Source organism: Castor canadensis, chromosome 6 (genome assembly GCF_047511655.1).
Source record: "Castor canadensis chromosome 6, mCasCan1.hap1v2, whole genome shotgun sequence".
In the NCBI taxonomy this organism is placed as follows: domain Eukaryota; kingdom Metazoa; phylum Chordata; class Mammalia; order Rodentia; family Castoridae; genus Castor; species Castor canadensis.
The window spans coordinates 65,021,759-65,036,529 of record NC_133391.1 but is presented as its reverse complement, the minus strand read 5'-3'; the positions used below and the strand labels follow the sequence as shown (position 1 = coordinate 65,036,529).

The 14,771-nt window shown below is 40.1% G+C and overlaps 1 protein-coding gene across 4 annotated transcripts in view; it reads right to left on the bottom strand.

Moving 5' to 3' along the window:
• Megf10 (multiple EGF like domains 10) overlaps positions 1-14,771 on the bottom strand; it is a 164,364-nt gene that overhangs the window by 32,363 nt on the left and 117,230 nt on the right. For all 4 annotated transcript variants that reach the window (XM_074076610.1, XM_074076612.1, XM_074076611.1 and 1 more), the window contains exons 9-13: positions 11,082-11,294; positions 4,934-5,108; positions 3,401-3,521; positions 2,429-2,592; positions 327-429 (exon numbers count right to left, since the gene is read on the bottom strand). In XM_074076610.1, the coding sequence (XP_073932711.1) occupies positions 327-429; positions 2,429-2,592; positions 3,401-3,521; positions 4,934-5,108; positions 11,082-11,294 (776 nt within the window). The remainder of the gene's footprint in view (positions 1-326; positions 430-2,428; positions 2,593-3,400; positions 3,522-4,933; positions 5,109-11,081; positions 11,295-14,771) is intronic.

The following is a 14,771-nucleotide window of genomic DNA, read 5'->3' as shown; positions in this document are numbered from 1 at the left end:
AGAGTGACCCTAGTTATATTTATATCCTTAGGGTTTATTTCACACAGGTCTTACTGAGCTCTTCACAACAATTCACATTGTGTCCATCTTGCTTGCCTGTTTTCTGGCAAGAGAGCCTTCCATGTAAGCTCAAGGGAACTACCAAGTTACAGATTAATTAAACCTAGCAATTACATTTAATGAAAATAATGTGACTACTGGAGTCCTTCTATATTTTCTTTTTTCTGAAAAGTTGACTTGTGTGTGTTTCTTTGAGGGAGCAAAAGAACATTCCTGGGCATTAAGTTGGTGGGTTTCCCTTTCAAGTAGTGGCCCTTGACTCTCACCTGACCATCCAGGGAGGCAGCGGCAATGGCCTGTGGTGGGGTGGCAGCCGTCTGCGTGACTGCAGTCACAGCGCTCAGCGCAGCTCAGCCCATATGTGCCATCCTGCAAGGAAGATGGTATCAGAGACAGCAAGGAGAACCTGGGAAATCCCATGACAGTGAACCAAAGCCACTTAAATGCTTAAGCCATCACCCTTAAATGCTTCTCAGAAACATGTACTACAGCCACCTCTCCTTGTGCTTCCTGGTTCCTAAAATGTAGGTTCCAGCAGGTCAGAGATTTAAAATCGCCCAAATCCTATGTGTGACATAAACCAATTATGCCAATGTGCTGAAATGTATATACATGTAAATATACCACTTCTTTTCTTGTCATAGCCACAACTCATAAACATCTTTTGTTTCAAAAGATGTCATTACATAGCTCAGTATTCCCTACAATGCATGCTACTATTTAGTGAACACGGTGGGGCTCTAGCCCACATTTAAAAACCATGAAATTAAAAAAATTTTAGTTCTAATTGAATTGAGTTCATTTCCATAAATTGTTAATGGGATACATGGTACTATAAAGAAAAATGAAAATCTTTTGTTACTTTTCCTTTCTAAGAAATACATGAAATATTCTGATTGAAGAGCCTAAGTATCATTGGCACCCCCTCCTTACCCTGCCCCTCCCAGAACTTATGTTGTCACACTCATTTCAGGGTGGATGGTCCAACAGAAATGAGACTCCTGGTGAACATGCTCATTTTACTTATGGGAGAAGGATGAAAAGGGCTGTGTTTGCAGGGAAACTCTGCTCTTTCACCCCACATCCTGGAAATTGAAGGAGGATAACCTCCTTCACATCACCCTAGCAGTGATGCACAATCACAAGAGTGGGGGGGGGGTCTCATGAGTTCCAGCATTGGCAGGCAGAGAGTATTAGATAGCATAATCATTTGTCTGGAACTTTTTAAACTAAGAAAACCAATTAAATCACATTTTAGGCCTCAATAATGTTTGATAAGGCTGCATAGGAGTTAACTCTGATGCAATATGAACCACTGAACCTTCAGCCTTCTCTAAGTTAATAACACATCTAACTACAAGAGGAAAAGTTGTACCCTGACTTTGCTTTGTCCACAACAGGAAGTGAAAGGTGACCCTCTAGCCCATCTCCAAGTGCTGACAATGTGCTCCTTGGTCTGACAAGAGACCACAAAGCTAACTTTACTCTGTCCTGGGAGGTTTGAGGGCACAGAAGAGCCCAGGGTGGGAAACCTCTCTTCTCTGGGAAATGGGTTGTACTTAATGAGGCAAAGCCCTAGGAAAGAAGAGCCTCTGAAGAAGCCCTTTCTCTGAGGGTCACACTGTTATCTTGCTATCTGATGATGTCCTGGAGGCAGAGGACACACATCACTGGGAGAATGCTGAACAGCTCGAGAGAAGAGCACTACTCAGGCAGAAAGAGTGCTACAAATACAATAACGAAACCAGCCAAGTGCTTTGGAAAGAAACTAGGAGGTTTGCATTTCCCACTTGCACCCTCCATCAGCCTGTGGTATATTTGGTAGATAAGAATGTGGACCTCCAAATTAGGTCAAGGGAATGGACTGAGAGTTGAGCTAGGGAATAGGGAGATTTTTGTGCCTCCAGAGATATTTACATTAAATGATGCTGTTTCTAAACCTTTCATCACTTCAACAGACAATTCTGTGATACCAGTCACCACCCCCTTTTCAGACCTTTGCCACTTCCCACCCTAAAAAGGCTCACGATTTCCATTATGATGCGAACAAAATATTTGGAGAGCTGACAGGCATACACTGGGTGTTTGACCAATGTTGCTGACAAGCTGCCATGAAGAGATGGGTGTATAAGAAATGAAATGTTTGAGTGGGGGTGAAGAACCAGGATAGAAATAAAGGAAAACAAGGAAGGAATTCTCACAAAGCCAATCTAACTGATCTCCATGTCTATTCCTTTTCCAATCCCATGTCTACCTAAATTCTTGTAATAGTTGCTCAAGTTTGGTTCACACTCTATCACTTTCAATCAGGAACACCAAACCTTGGGTTTGGCCCAATCTTGGCTCTGCCCAGCCCGAGCAGACATACCTGGCAGGGAAGTTCGCACTTGTCCCCATGCCATCCAGGTGAACACGTGCAAGTCCCGTCCAGGGTGTTGCAGGCTCCCCCGTTGAGACACTGGCATGTTAAGTTACAGCCAAAGCCCCATGTGCCACTGGGGCAGCTGATGGAGCAGTCCACCCCATGCCAGCCTGCACAATAAGAATGTCAAAGAATGTGAGCAAACAAAGACACAGAGAGATTTGCTGAACCTTTCCAAGCCACGTTTCCCTGTAGACACATCTTGGAGATGAACAGCAGTGCCTCCCGGCCCAGCCCCAGCAGCAGCCAGCCTTGGCTCTGCCACAGACTGCCTCCATCAGAAGTGAACAAAGGCACCCCAGACGACTCAAGCAGCTGGGTGTGCTATGTGATCTGTCAAGGATGCCAATGCAAAGAACCACCACTGTGCTACTGAGGAACACACATGGAGTGGGATCACCGTAAATGGGCAGCGATGCACAAAGTGGAATGCCGAGTTTTGTTCTGAGCGGGAACCTGCAATATTTGTATAGAAGGGAGAGGAAGGTTTGTGTTTGAAAAAACAACCCTATCTTTGAAACAGGACCCCATTAACCATGAACAAAGTGTACTGAAGATCCTGACTGCATCTACAGATGGACATATTCTGGCCTAACATAAAATCTGTGCTGGCTGCATTTCTTGTTAGGATTCCAGACCAGTCAATTTAGGGGCACAGACACATGTCTGCTTGTTTATTCTTTCTAAAAGCACAGACTCACAGACTTCTAAAGCTGGCAGAACTTCGGTGTTCATCTAGTGTGAGTCTCTTTCATTGACCCATGAAGAACTCGGCCCACACAGGGTGAGGGGGGGGTGCTATGGTCAGTATTGACTTTTTGGCAGAGCTGGAACTACAGCCCTGGGCAGACTTTTTCCTTCGACTTTAGGGGATAACAGGATCAGGATCAAACAGAAGATTCATTCACCCACTCTTACCTGCCTTGCAAGTACAAGACCCATCCACAGGAGAGCAGACAGCATCATTCTTACAGCCACAGCGAGAGGAACAGTTTACACCATAGGTTCCCAGAGGGCATGGGGTAGAGCAGTCAATTCCCTACATCAGCACAAATAGCAAAATGCAGACTATTATGGCAACTGGAATCAAACCAACACAAATAAACAAAAGTATGTTTTGGCAATGCTAAAAAAAGGCAAAGTAAAAAATTATACATGTATATATATGCTTAGAGAAAGCTAAATATGCTTCTTCTCTAATTTTAACATACTATGTAACTTTAAAGTTGCTGTAATGTCAACACCACTATACAAATTTTTAGATATTCAAGTATAATACTGGCTGACTTATGTTTAGTATAGAATATTAAATGAGATCCAAAAATAGCCTGCTGCCTTCATTAGATTTGTCTTCAGAGCAGAACTAAAAAATAAACCTTTCATCCTTGCTCAGACAAGTAGATATCTAAAAATAAATTGCAGCTGTAAAATTACTGTCGATAAATATACAAACACAAATATGAACTATGCATTAGTTTCCAACATTTCTTCGACTTCCTGGTATATTGTGAAATATTACTAGTGGGTGAAACAAGCAACACTCAGCCAGCAACGCGATTCAATTTATCCAATAGTGAGCAGTAAACACAGAATTGAGCTACAAAGGTGACTGGAGGGCATCTCCTTAAATACACACAACATATAAACACACACACACACACACCCTACACCACACCACACCACACCACACCACACCACACCACACACAGGGACTCTTAAGATAAGGATAATTCAGGACTCAACCAAGGATTGTGACATAGGTTAGAAAACCCTGTGAACAGTCTCTCAGTTCTGTGACTTTCTGATCCACCAGTTCTACAATTTGTGCTCTGGAATAATCATTGGCATACTTCATGGCCCAATGTTATATTCTTAAAAATGGGAGGAAGTAAGTCAAGAGTAACACATTTTCCTTTAAAAAAAGATTGCTAACCTATAGCTAAGAAATCCAGAGATTGTGGGGAAAATTCCATTCGACTGATATACAGGCATATTTGGAGTATCTTGATTTTCAAAGAGACCTAAAAACTATGTGCAACTAACTATAAAAGGAGAGCACATAATAAATGCTGCCTGATGTATGATGTATCTTCATATTTCATGAGATCAAAACAGTAACTGTTGACAATAATAACTACCTACTTGCCTACTAGTTGCCTGTACAAACACAGTAAAGTAATTACTTAAGGAATAATTACAATACACCATACTTCCCGATTTAGTCTTATATTAAAAATCAATGACACATTTATAACTTTCCCAGCTTTCCCAGTTATCTTTCAAAGCTCATGATTAGTGATATCTCGCTTAGAACTTTTTTCTCTGTTCTCCTCATTAATGGGAATTATGTGAGCATATTCACTACACTTTATAGTAGTCATATAAAACATGGTATTGATATGCTTCACATCACATTCCACTTTTCCTGCCTCTAGGACCCAAGTCACTCACTTTGAATCCTGGTGCACAGGTGCACCTTCCAGCCACACTGTCACAGTCAGCCCCATTTTGGCAGCTGCAGATCTGTTGGCAGGCTTCCCCATAGAATCCAGGAGAGCATGTCTCATTACAGTAGAGACCCGACCAGCCTGGTTTGCAGGCACACTCTCCAGACATGGGGTGACAGCTGAAAGACATGGATAAAGGAATAGTCACTCTAGAGTAAACATGACACCCAGGGCCTGTGCAAATGTTGCTTTAGCCATGATCACTAAATGTGTGGTAATTCCATGCACAATCATTTCAACTTAATTCCCAGGCTTGGAATAATTTAATTAATTGGCTGAAATCAACATCATACTCTAGCAAGATGACTAATACAACCACATCCTTTTGTCTGAAATTCTTTTTAATTTTCTTAAATCAAAAGCAATAATTCAGTAAGTCAACTCCACGAGACATACTAAAGAACTCCATATAATGGCAATGCCAAATCAGTTAACACTGTGATGTCCAAGGAACTCCAAAACCAGTCAGCCTCTTTCTCCTCTCAGCTCCCACTACCTGGTAGCTGAACAGCTGTTGCTACCTGAAACAGCAGCCCCATTGATAGGCCAGGCAGCCAGCTGTTGTTCCACAGCAAATGGAGACATCAGCTGTGCTAAGATGCACATGTAAGTGGGTGAGCACAATAGAGCACTCTGTGGCGTGCTGGCTCAAAATATGTGCTTCTCACCACAGGAAAACCCTAACAATCACACCAGCTTTGCTGACAACTGTAATACTGTTTAAAGATAGTCTTCCTCCCCCACCATGGTGCTACAACTCTTCCCTTAACTAGGGCCAACAAAAATCTGCTGTCAAATCCAGACATTTGTTAAACAGCCTCCAAACAGAGGACTGTTGATAGTCTCTACTCTTGGAGAGAATGATGCCATAGAAGGGATGAAGACAGGATGTGATTCTGCTTCTCTCTCTACCTAAGTAACTTTAATGAAGGCATGCAATCTTCCTTGTCCAATATTCTTATCTGTCAAGTGAAGGTCTCAGCCACACCCCATAATCTCATACCCCTGCTCTTTTTCTCGCCTTCTCCTTTTTAGTCTCCAGAAACAGCTTAGAAGTTGAGAGCTTCATCCTTATTTTCAGGAGTTTATTTTAATATACTTTTGACCTCTGGTACACAGGCAAAGACCTAGGCATCGCCAAAAACATGCTCAAGACACAAGGCATGAAGAAATATCCATGTACAATTCTACAGCTGAGATGCTTTCTTGGGTATAGAAGGGTTAGATTCAGAAGACCAGGGTCTGAGCTCATATCTACTTAGATCAATACATGTCTACTGATCTGGTGTTGTCCTTGAGCAAACTGCTTATCGTTCAGTGAACACCTGACATCTCAAGAACATCTCTACCTTAACATGTAAAAATGAGCTTTTGTTCTTCCTCTCTTTTTTTTCCCCTCAGTATCTACACCCAGTCAGGCATCTGTATTTCTGTACATGGCATCACCAGTCCCTTGTTTACCTAAGAATTATTCTTTTGGATTATTTGACTTTTGACACAGGGTCTTGCTATGTAGCCAGGCTGTCCTTGAACTTATAATCCTCCTCCTTCCAAGTTCTGGGATAGAAGGTGTGTGCCATCACACACAGTTAAGAATTATTCTTGATAACTCCTTTGGCCTCATCTCCTATATCCATTTTATCAGTAGGACTTAACCATTCTAACTTCAAAATATATTTTGAATCTGTCCACATTTCTTTATTCATACTGTCACCATTCTATCCAGGGACAATGACATTTATTTCCCAAACCCCTAAATGGCCTTGCAAATTTTCTCCTTGCATCTATGAATGTCTTACCACCTAAAGAGTAAATCATGTCAAATTATCCTCCATAAAACTATCCAAAGGCTCCTCACTGCACACAGAATTAAACCCATACTGATTATTATAGGTACTGTGACTATATAATTTGTCTAAACAAATGTTTAAACATTAGGACAATAGTTTAACCAGACTGTCCTTGTGAAACCAGATATATGACCCCCCTAAATATAGCCCACATGGCCTCGTCATCTGGCCACCACCTCTTCTCCACTCCAATGATGGCATATCTCTCTCTTTATTACTAAACTCAACTATGCCAAATTTCTTTTAGTTTGTAAAAGTATCCAGTGTTTTCAACTTAAGGGCCTCCACAGGGTCTGTTCCATTTTCCTAGAAGGTAATTTCCCTACCTTTCCTTTAAAAAGTATGAGTCTTGGCTTAAAGCGAATTGCTACCAATTGCAGAGAATTCTGTGATATTTGTGATGCAGGTGTAAATGAATGCATAGACTGGCAGCTAACATTTACAAAGCACTGAAGAGAGCCAGCACCACGCTAATTTCCCCACATACATTATTTAACTCAGCCCTTTCAACCATCCTAAAATGGTAGACACGATCCCATTTTATAAATGAAGAAACTAAGACCTAGAAAGGGTAAGAGATTGGTTTGGTTTTTTTACACTGAACAGAAAAGAAGTTTGCTAGCAGCATCCCCTCCCCCCATCCTTTTTTGGCAGCAGTGGGGTTTGAACACAGGCCTCAAGCTTGCCAGGTAGGCAATCTTATTGCTTGAGCCACTCTTTCTGCCCTTTTTTTGTGATCATTTTTTCAGAGTCTTGCAAACTATTTGCCTGGGGTTGGCTTCAAAGTGTTATCCTCCTGATCTCTCCTTCCTGAGTAGCTAGAATTGCAGGTGTGAGCCACCAGTATCTGCCTGCTACCAGTCTTTGAAGGGGACTAAATATGAAATGGAATTGCTAAAATTTAGGATTTGGCATGGATAAAAGCAAGATTGTGAATTTAAAAGCAAGACTAAATTTACTTCAGTGAAAAGCAGTATTTCAAGTGATATATTAGGTAAAATAATTACCCTACCACTTCATTAAAGGAAAGACCTTTTTGGAAGAAAATATTGCTTTACATTAAAAAGTAGAAAACAGTATTCATAATGTAGACATACATGTTAGTGTAGGTAATCTGGGGCAGAGAAATTGGACTAGAGAGAGGCAGACAGAGAAATTGATATTCGATGCCCCCCAGTGAGTGGTAATATACACAAGGGTTCTCCGATTGATTGACACCAGAATTAGTATTCTACAATTTGTAATTAGATGTAGGAAGGCAGAGCACTTTGGAGGTATTTGATGGGCTCTCATGCAGACAGCTTAATTGGTAATGAGATTAACGTGTTGGTGTAGGCACAGCAGATCCAGATGGAAGGGTGATATGCTCAGTACCTGTTTTCAGTCCTTAGACAGATTGCTTTGTGTATATGAAAATGGTGATACACACATAGAGGAATATGTGTCATTTTACACATGCATATTACTAGATATACATTTTCTAGTAATTTTTCAACTTAATAGCTATCTTATAACATGAGACCGATACCATACAATATTGGCTAAAAATAAGAATGAGTCATTAAACTTCCTTTTATTCATTTCCTTAGATGTCCTCCATGTTGAAATGCAAAAGCAACTAGGTGGCATTGGCAAAGAGCATATCCTGATTGCCAAGGCTAGTGAATGTACTTATTAACAAGAGCTAAAATACATATTCCACGTGGAATCTGGCTAAATCTCAAACCTCATTTTCTTGTTCAAAATCATTTTCACCGTAAAAGTTAGTTTTCAGTTGAAAAGTCCATGTCATAGTGAAATGTCTTGGGGCTCAAAAATAGTGCTAAAAATGAAAGTACTCTATAATAGATTGCAAAATAAAAAATGGCAAAATTATTTTGCAACTTCTCCCATCAAGAAGTAGAACATATCAAATCTGGACTTGGTTGTGTGACTTTTTTTTCTTGCAAACAAACATTAACAATCATGATACAACCAAAGTCTGGAAGGTATATAAACTTTGGGGCTTGCCTATCTGTTACTGCCTTTTGAGGTCATTCACATTGTAAAGAGCCCAGGCTAGGTGGCTGGACACCAGAGACTCAGTGGCTCAGTCACTCCCTTCACTCAAATGCCAAATGCCAAACATGTGACTGGAGACATCCAGGACCAATCAGCCTCTGGTCAATTTGCCAGTTGAACACAGGAAGATCAGCAGAAGAACCACCAAACTGAGCCTGACCCAAGTAGCCAAAAAATTATCAGCTAATAAGTATTGTTTTATGCCACTAAGTGTTTGTGTTTGTTTGTTTATGATGAAGCAAAACCAAAGCAATATCAAAACTCCACCCAAATATGTGGCTGCCATATATGTCAATATCTACATTCATAGAACTTGAAATTTACATAAAGACCATGCAAATATACATTGCATTAATTGTTTACATCTCATTAATTATAAAGAAAGACTTTAGGATAAATATGTGTTGCGAAGTATATAATAGCAAAGCTCTACTTCCTTGATTAGATGAAAAGTGAGTAAGTTCGCCTTTTCTAAGCCTTTTGGTTCAATGGGAACTTGTGTTACCAGGAATTTTAAATGTAAGCTCAAGATACAATAATTAATAGATGACTCCAACTGTAGAGTCATATACTTCATATTCAACTAGTTTTTTTTAATTTGTGAAAGCTAATCTTTAAAAATAGATTTCATAGTTTAGGGAAGTATTCATAGAGTGTTTTTAACCTTATGACTATTTGATATATTTTATCAGGCAGATTTTAGTGTTTTTTTCATAACAAATGATTTTCATGTCAAATGATCTCAAGTATTTCTTTATGAAAGCATACATACTTAGTTACATGTGGCCTATGTAAAAAATGATTACAGTGTTGGCACCAAAGAACTCTCCACCTGCATCTGGCCACTACTAACATGGTATCCAGTTCCAACAAAACCAGCATGTTCTCTGCTTCTCCAGTTTTTCTCATAGCAGAGCTGTTATTTTGTATAAGTTTGCTATTCCAGTCTTATGCTGTAAGAAAGGAAGCCAAACTCATGACTTGTCTCTAATCCTGCTAGCTCCTTAAATATCAGAGGATTGAAAAACAAACCAAAGCCTGTAGAGAGTATCCACTTTTATTCCCCAAATGTTTACCTAAATTTGTCCAGAAAAGCGGTAATATTTTCCAGGGAAGAAATCCAAAATTGACTAAGGTAGCTTACAAAGTTACTTGAATCACATTGAGAATACACTTCTTAGATTTAACCCACTAAAATATATTCCAACACACACACACACACACACACACACACACACACACACACACGTGCACACACACTGCAAAGTCCTAAGGATGGCTTAAAAAGGAGACCAACCACATGCTTCTGCTTACATTAGCTTTTGAGCGTTTGAGATTTGATATGAACATGAGTTATCTTTCAGAAGTATAAATGAAGTAACATCTGTGCTGAATGCAAATAAAAGTAACTCTAGTGACATCTGAACTGCAATATAATGTACTACATTTTTGTCAGGTACGTGTTTCCAGAAGTCTGAAAACAGGCCAGGAATTCTAAGTTATGTTTATCTGGTCCTTGGGGGAGGAAAAAACAGAGTGGTGGGAAGGTGTTTTCAGGTGCAGACAAGGTATAGTAGGGTGAGTGGGATTGTGGTTTCCTCTTTTCAAATTCTTTGAGAGATTTTTGAGCTAAAAGGCCCCTGTGAGTTCTCTGTCAGAGTAATCAATTCTGGAATGACACCTCGCATGTGAAAGCCAAAAGTAAAGCATTTTTCTACCCACCCATTTCCTTACTTCCTCTCTACAGCCTTTTTCTTCTTCTACAGATGTGTTGTCAAGGAAAAGATGTCACAGTGAGAATTGCTTTTTTATATTTTCACATACTAAACTTGGCTTAACACCTTGTCTCTCTATTGTATCTTTGCTTCTAGAGAATGTCACAGTATCCCTCTCTTAGGAAAAGTTCTACTAATCATATCACATTTAATTTTTGCTAGCTGCCATTAATAAAAGAATTTAATATTCACCATTAACCATGTAATAATTTGAGCAGTTCCAGTGTGGGCCATCAGTCACAAAGTGAGAAAGTCTTCCTTCAACTTGGTGATTTCTGCCAAGGACTGCCCAGAGATAGGAAGGGTCTTAGGGTGCAAACCTCCGTGTCAATCCCTCCTTCTAACTCCTGGACACTGGGGTTATAACTTCATAGGACCCAACCTTCCATGGGTAGCCGACACTCACCTCTGAGTGTTGTCTGGGTGACAGGGGCAACGTTTGTCACATTTGATGCCATAGAGCCCCTCTGGACACAGGCGTGCCTCGCAGAGCTCACCAGCAAAGCCTGCTTCACAGAGGCAAGTGCCACTCACGTGGTAGCACTTCCCTCCGTTGACACACTGGCAGGTCTCAGCACAGCGGACTCCATAGGTTCCGACTGGACATTCGTCCTGGCACCTGTCAAGCAGATTAGCAAGTGCCATGTAAAAATAAACAGTCAATTCAAAACGGCCTTATTATGTACAAAATGAAATTGCTTTTTGAACTTTATATTATTCCACGGTTGTCCCATGACAAGTAGAAAAGCACTGTGATAAAGTTTTCTGGCTACAACAGTTGTAGTCGCAGTATTATGGCTGGTGAAGGAAGAAATAACAAAAATACAATAAAATTGTGAGGTTAGGATGTAAAGGGTGTTTAGACTTAGTGCTTGCCAAAGGTGTATCTAGCACTTCAGTAGGTACCATGAAAAGGAAAAAGAAATTACTCAAACATTCATGCCAGACCATAATTAGAGAATTTTAAAAGATGTTTTTCTCATTCCCAAGTGAAAACTTTGTGGCAAATTTAAACTAAAATTTAGTTCTCTTGGCTTTCATGTGGACATTAATTTTTAATCTCAACTATGCTTCTGCTCTATTCAAAGCTGACTAGTAATCATTGCTCCTCATTTAGACAGCTTTGTAACTAATGAGCAAAGTCCTCTCTAGACTTCAGGAATTTTGAGCTACCAAAATCAGGACTCCAAGGTCCTGTCAGTAGGTTATGAAGACTTGGAGTTTTGCAACACAAAATTTTTGGCAAGCTGGATATTGTCCTCTCTTGTGAAACAGGACTGCCAAATGGCAAGGAAAAACTATCATACTTCAAATTTTCCCTTTATTGTCTTTAGAAAAATGGCATTGGAGCTCTGTCCTAGAGGAAGGACAGATTCCAGGAAAGGTGAGTGAGGTGGGAAGCTGAGCTGTGCAGGGAATAGTGATGGAAAAGAGACAATGATCCAAGGATAGCACAAATAGCTCTTGGGCAAGCCAAGTTTCTCTTTGGTGAGGAGAAGTGACAGGGCCGTCTGCAGAAGCATGAGAGCTTTCTGACAAGGAAGAGGCAGACAGGGTTTCGTCCAGCAGGGCACTCACCACAGTTGGGTGTACTTTGTCTCAGCAGCCACTTCCCATGTGGCTCCCAAGTCATGCCAGACCCTGATCAAAAATGTAGGTCAGCACTGCATTTTTCAGTACAATGTTAGCAGCAAAGCGTGATAACAAATTTAAATATACTTAAAATAACCAGCAAAGAAGTATACTGAAAACAAAAAGCTTTTCTACAGACTTTGCATATTTTTAATGATAGGGTGTGATGACTGCCAATCCTGGGATTTTAAATGCAGAGGACAAATATAAAGGAATAGTCTGATACTTTTCTGGTTGACTCTGGCGCTCACATAGATTGACTGTGATGGAAACATGAGCAGGGCCTCCTGTAAATTTGGTTTTACAGATTCTAGAAATGTTCAGGTACATTTGTCAATATGCAAAATCTTCAACCTCTTAACCATTAGAGACGTTCTGAAGAAATTGAGCTAATACTTAGCATAAAATCAAGTATGTCCTAAAAAGTACACCCAATTTTAGATCAGAGTATTTTTGTAAAGGTGCTCATTATTTTTAACTGTAGGAAGCTTTAATAAGCTAAGTTATATAGTTTATTACTAAAGATGTAAAATTTAGAGAAAGAAATGCTGAGGTACAATGATTTGACCACATCATGGCCTCTGCTAAAGGTCAGCAGGCAACTTTGTAAACTGTCTGTTTATATTTCTTTGCAATCCAGTGCCAAAAAAAAAAAAAGATAAACAAGGTAAAATAATATCACTTTCTCTCTCTTACATGGCTTAGAAAAAAAACCCAAAATGTTAAGCTTTGGATTAGCTCCATGATTTTTAACTCTAAAAAGACAGCTCTAAAAGTGGTTGAAAGTGGTATAGATTGAGTCTGGGAAAGTATCTGTCACCACATTCCAGAAGACACAGTGTGTGTATTTTATCATATCTTGGCAGAGACTTTTTTTCTCTGGGAAAACAAAATGTATAATAGCTGGTCCTGACTTGTATTTACCTTTCTAACCTATAATTAAACATACTACCAGTTTCTATTATACATACAAAACAAATTCATTTGAATTTTCTTGCTAAAGCACCCATTATGTCAGCTTTACTCTTTTTTTCTGTCCGTGTTGAACTTGTAAGAGAATCCTGTTAATAATAGTTACATCTGCTTCCATCTACCAAGCCAATACTGTAGGCTGTCTTTCTAGAAGTAGACATTTTCCACCTTTTTTATTATTATTTTAATTGTACAAACTTACAGGGTACAGTGTAATAATTTAACACAAGTACATAGGACATTTTCTATCTTAAAAATAAGCCACTCTACCATGGAGTGGCTAATGCCTTTCTTATTGGTCCTTTTATCTTAAGAAACACCGTTTCCCAACATGTTTAATGTTGCTTTTGTGGGCCCATTTGGAACAAGAAGAGCTGATTGTCAGGAATCAGTAAAAACGGAAATTCATTTTCTTAAGAAAGATGGCAAAGAAGCAACAGACAGCAATATTCGCCATAGTAGCCATATGGGAATTTTGGATTTCTACTTTTAAAAAATTTCTAATAGTGCCTTAGAATTGGGAAGGATAGATAAATATTAAGCAGATATAAGCTAATAAAACACTATACCAGTTATCAAATCCATAAGAGTCAAGGAATTTTTTGATATTGTTTTGATTATTATGTTGCATCTCATAGTAACACAAGTAAAAGGAAGTGAATTATAGGAGTGAGGTAGCTCCCTCTCACCTTTGTTCTTTTAAGCATGTCCGGGGGGACCATGAATGGCCATGAATGACCAGAATAGTTGGGCCAAATCATGATTTATTGTGAAAGAATTGCATTCCTCGTTAAACCTGGGCTCCATGGATCAGTTGCCTGCCTTTCCAACATCTGGAACTGCTGCTCCAGGGAAATATAAAAAGAGCTGGGAAGGAGCCAACTTCCCCATGGTCCTAGAGACAGGAAAGAGCTCCTCATGGAAGACAAGTGCTGCCTCCCCTGATGCTGGCCTGCAGTGTCTAAGTTTTCCTCCTCTCATCCATATTGATCTTCACTATCAGTGCCATATGGAGCACAGGATGGCAGGGCTGTCCTGGGGTTCACCTTAACAGACTCCACTATTGAGTCTCAGATCCCTTCCATCCAACACTCTAAGTGCCCCTCATGTGCAAGGATCCACCTAAGACCATCAAAGGTCACAGAGTGGTTCTGTGGCAACACCGTTAGCATGAGGCACAGTTTCTTACATCTCTGGAAGAACTTTGTGAGGATGTGGAATATCCGCTCTTCACTCTTACTTGACTTCACCATATCACTTTTCCTCACCACAATATCCTCTTGACCTTTCCACAAACCCAAAGCCTCTTATTTGTCATCCTCCACTTAGTTCTGCCAGCCTGCAGGATGAGTGTTTGTTTCCCTGTGGCTAGGAGGTCCTTCCCACATCCTGGCAGTGTTGGCTGGCAGCTGCCTGTGGTGCTACCTGCTCTCTGAAGCAGCAACCCTCAGTCATAACCACTGCAATCCAGTCACACTGACTTCCCAAGAGA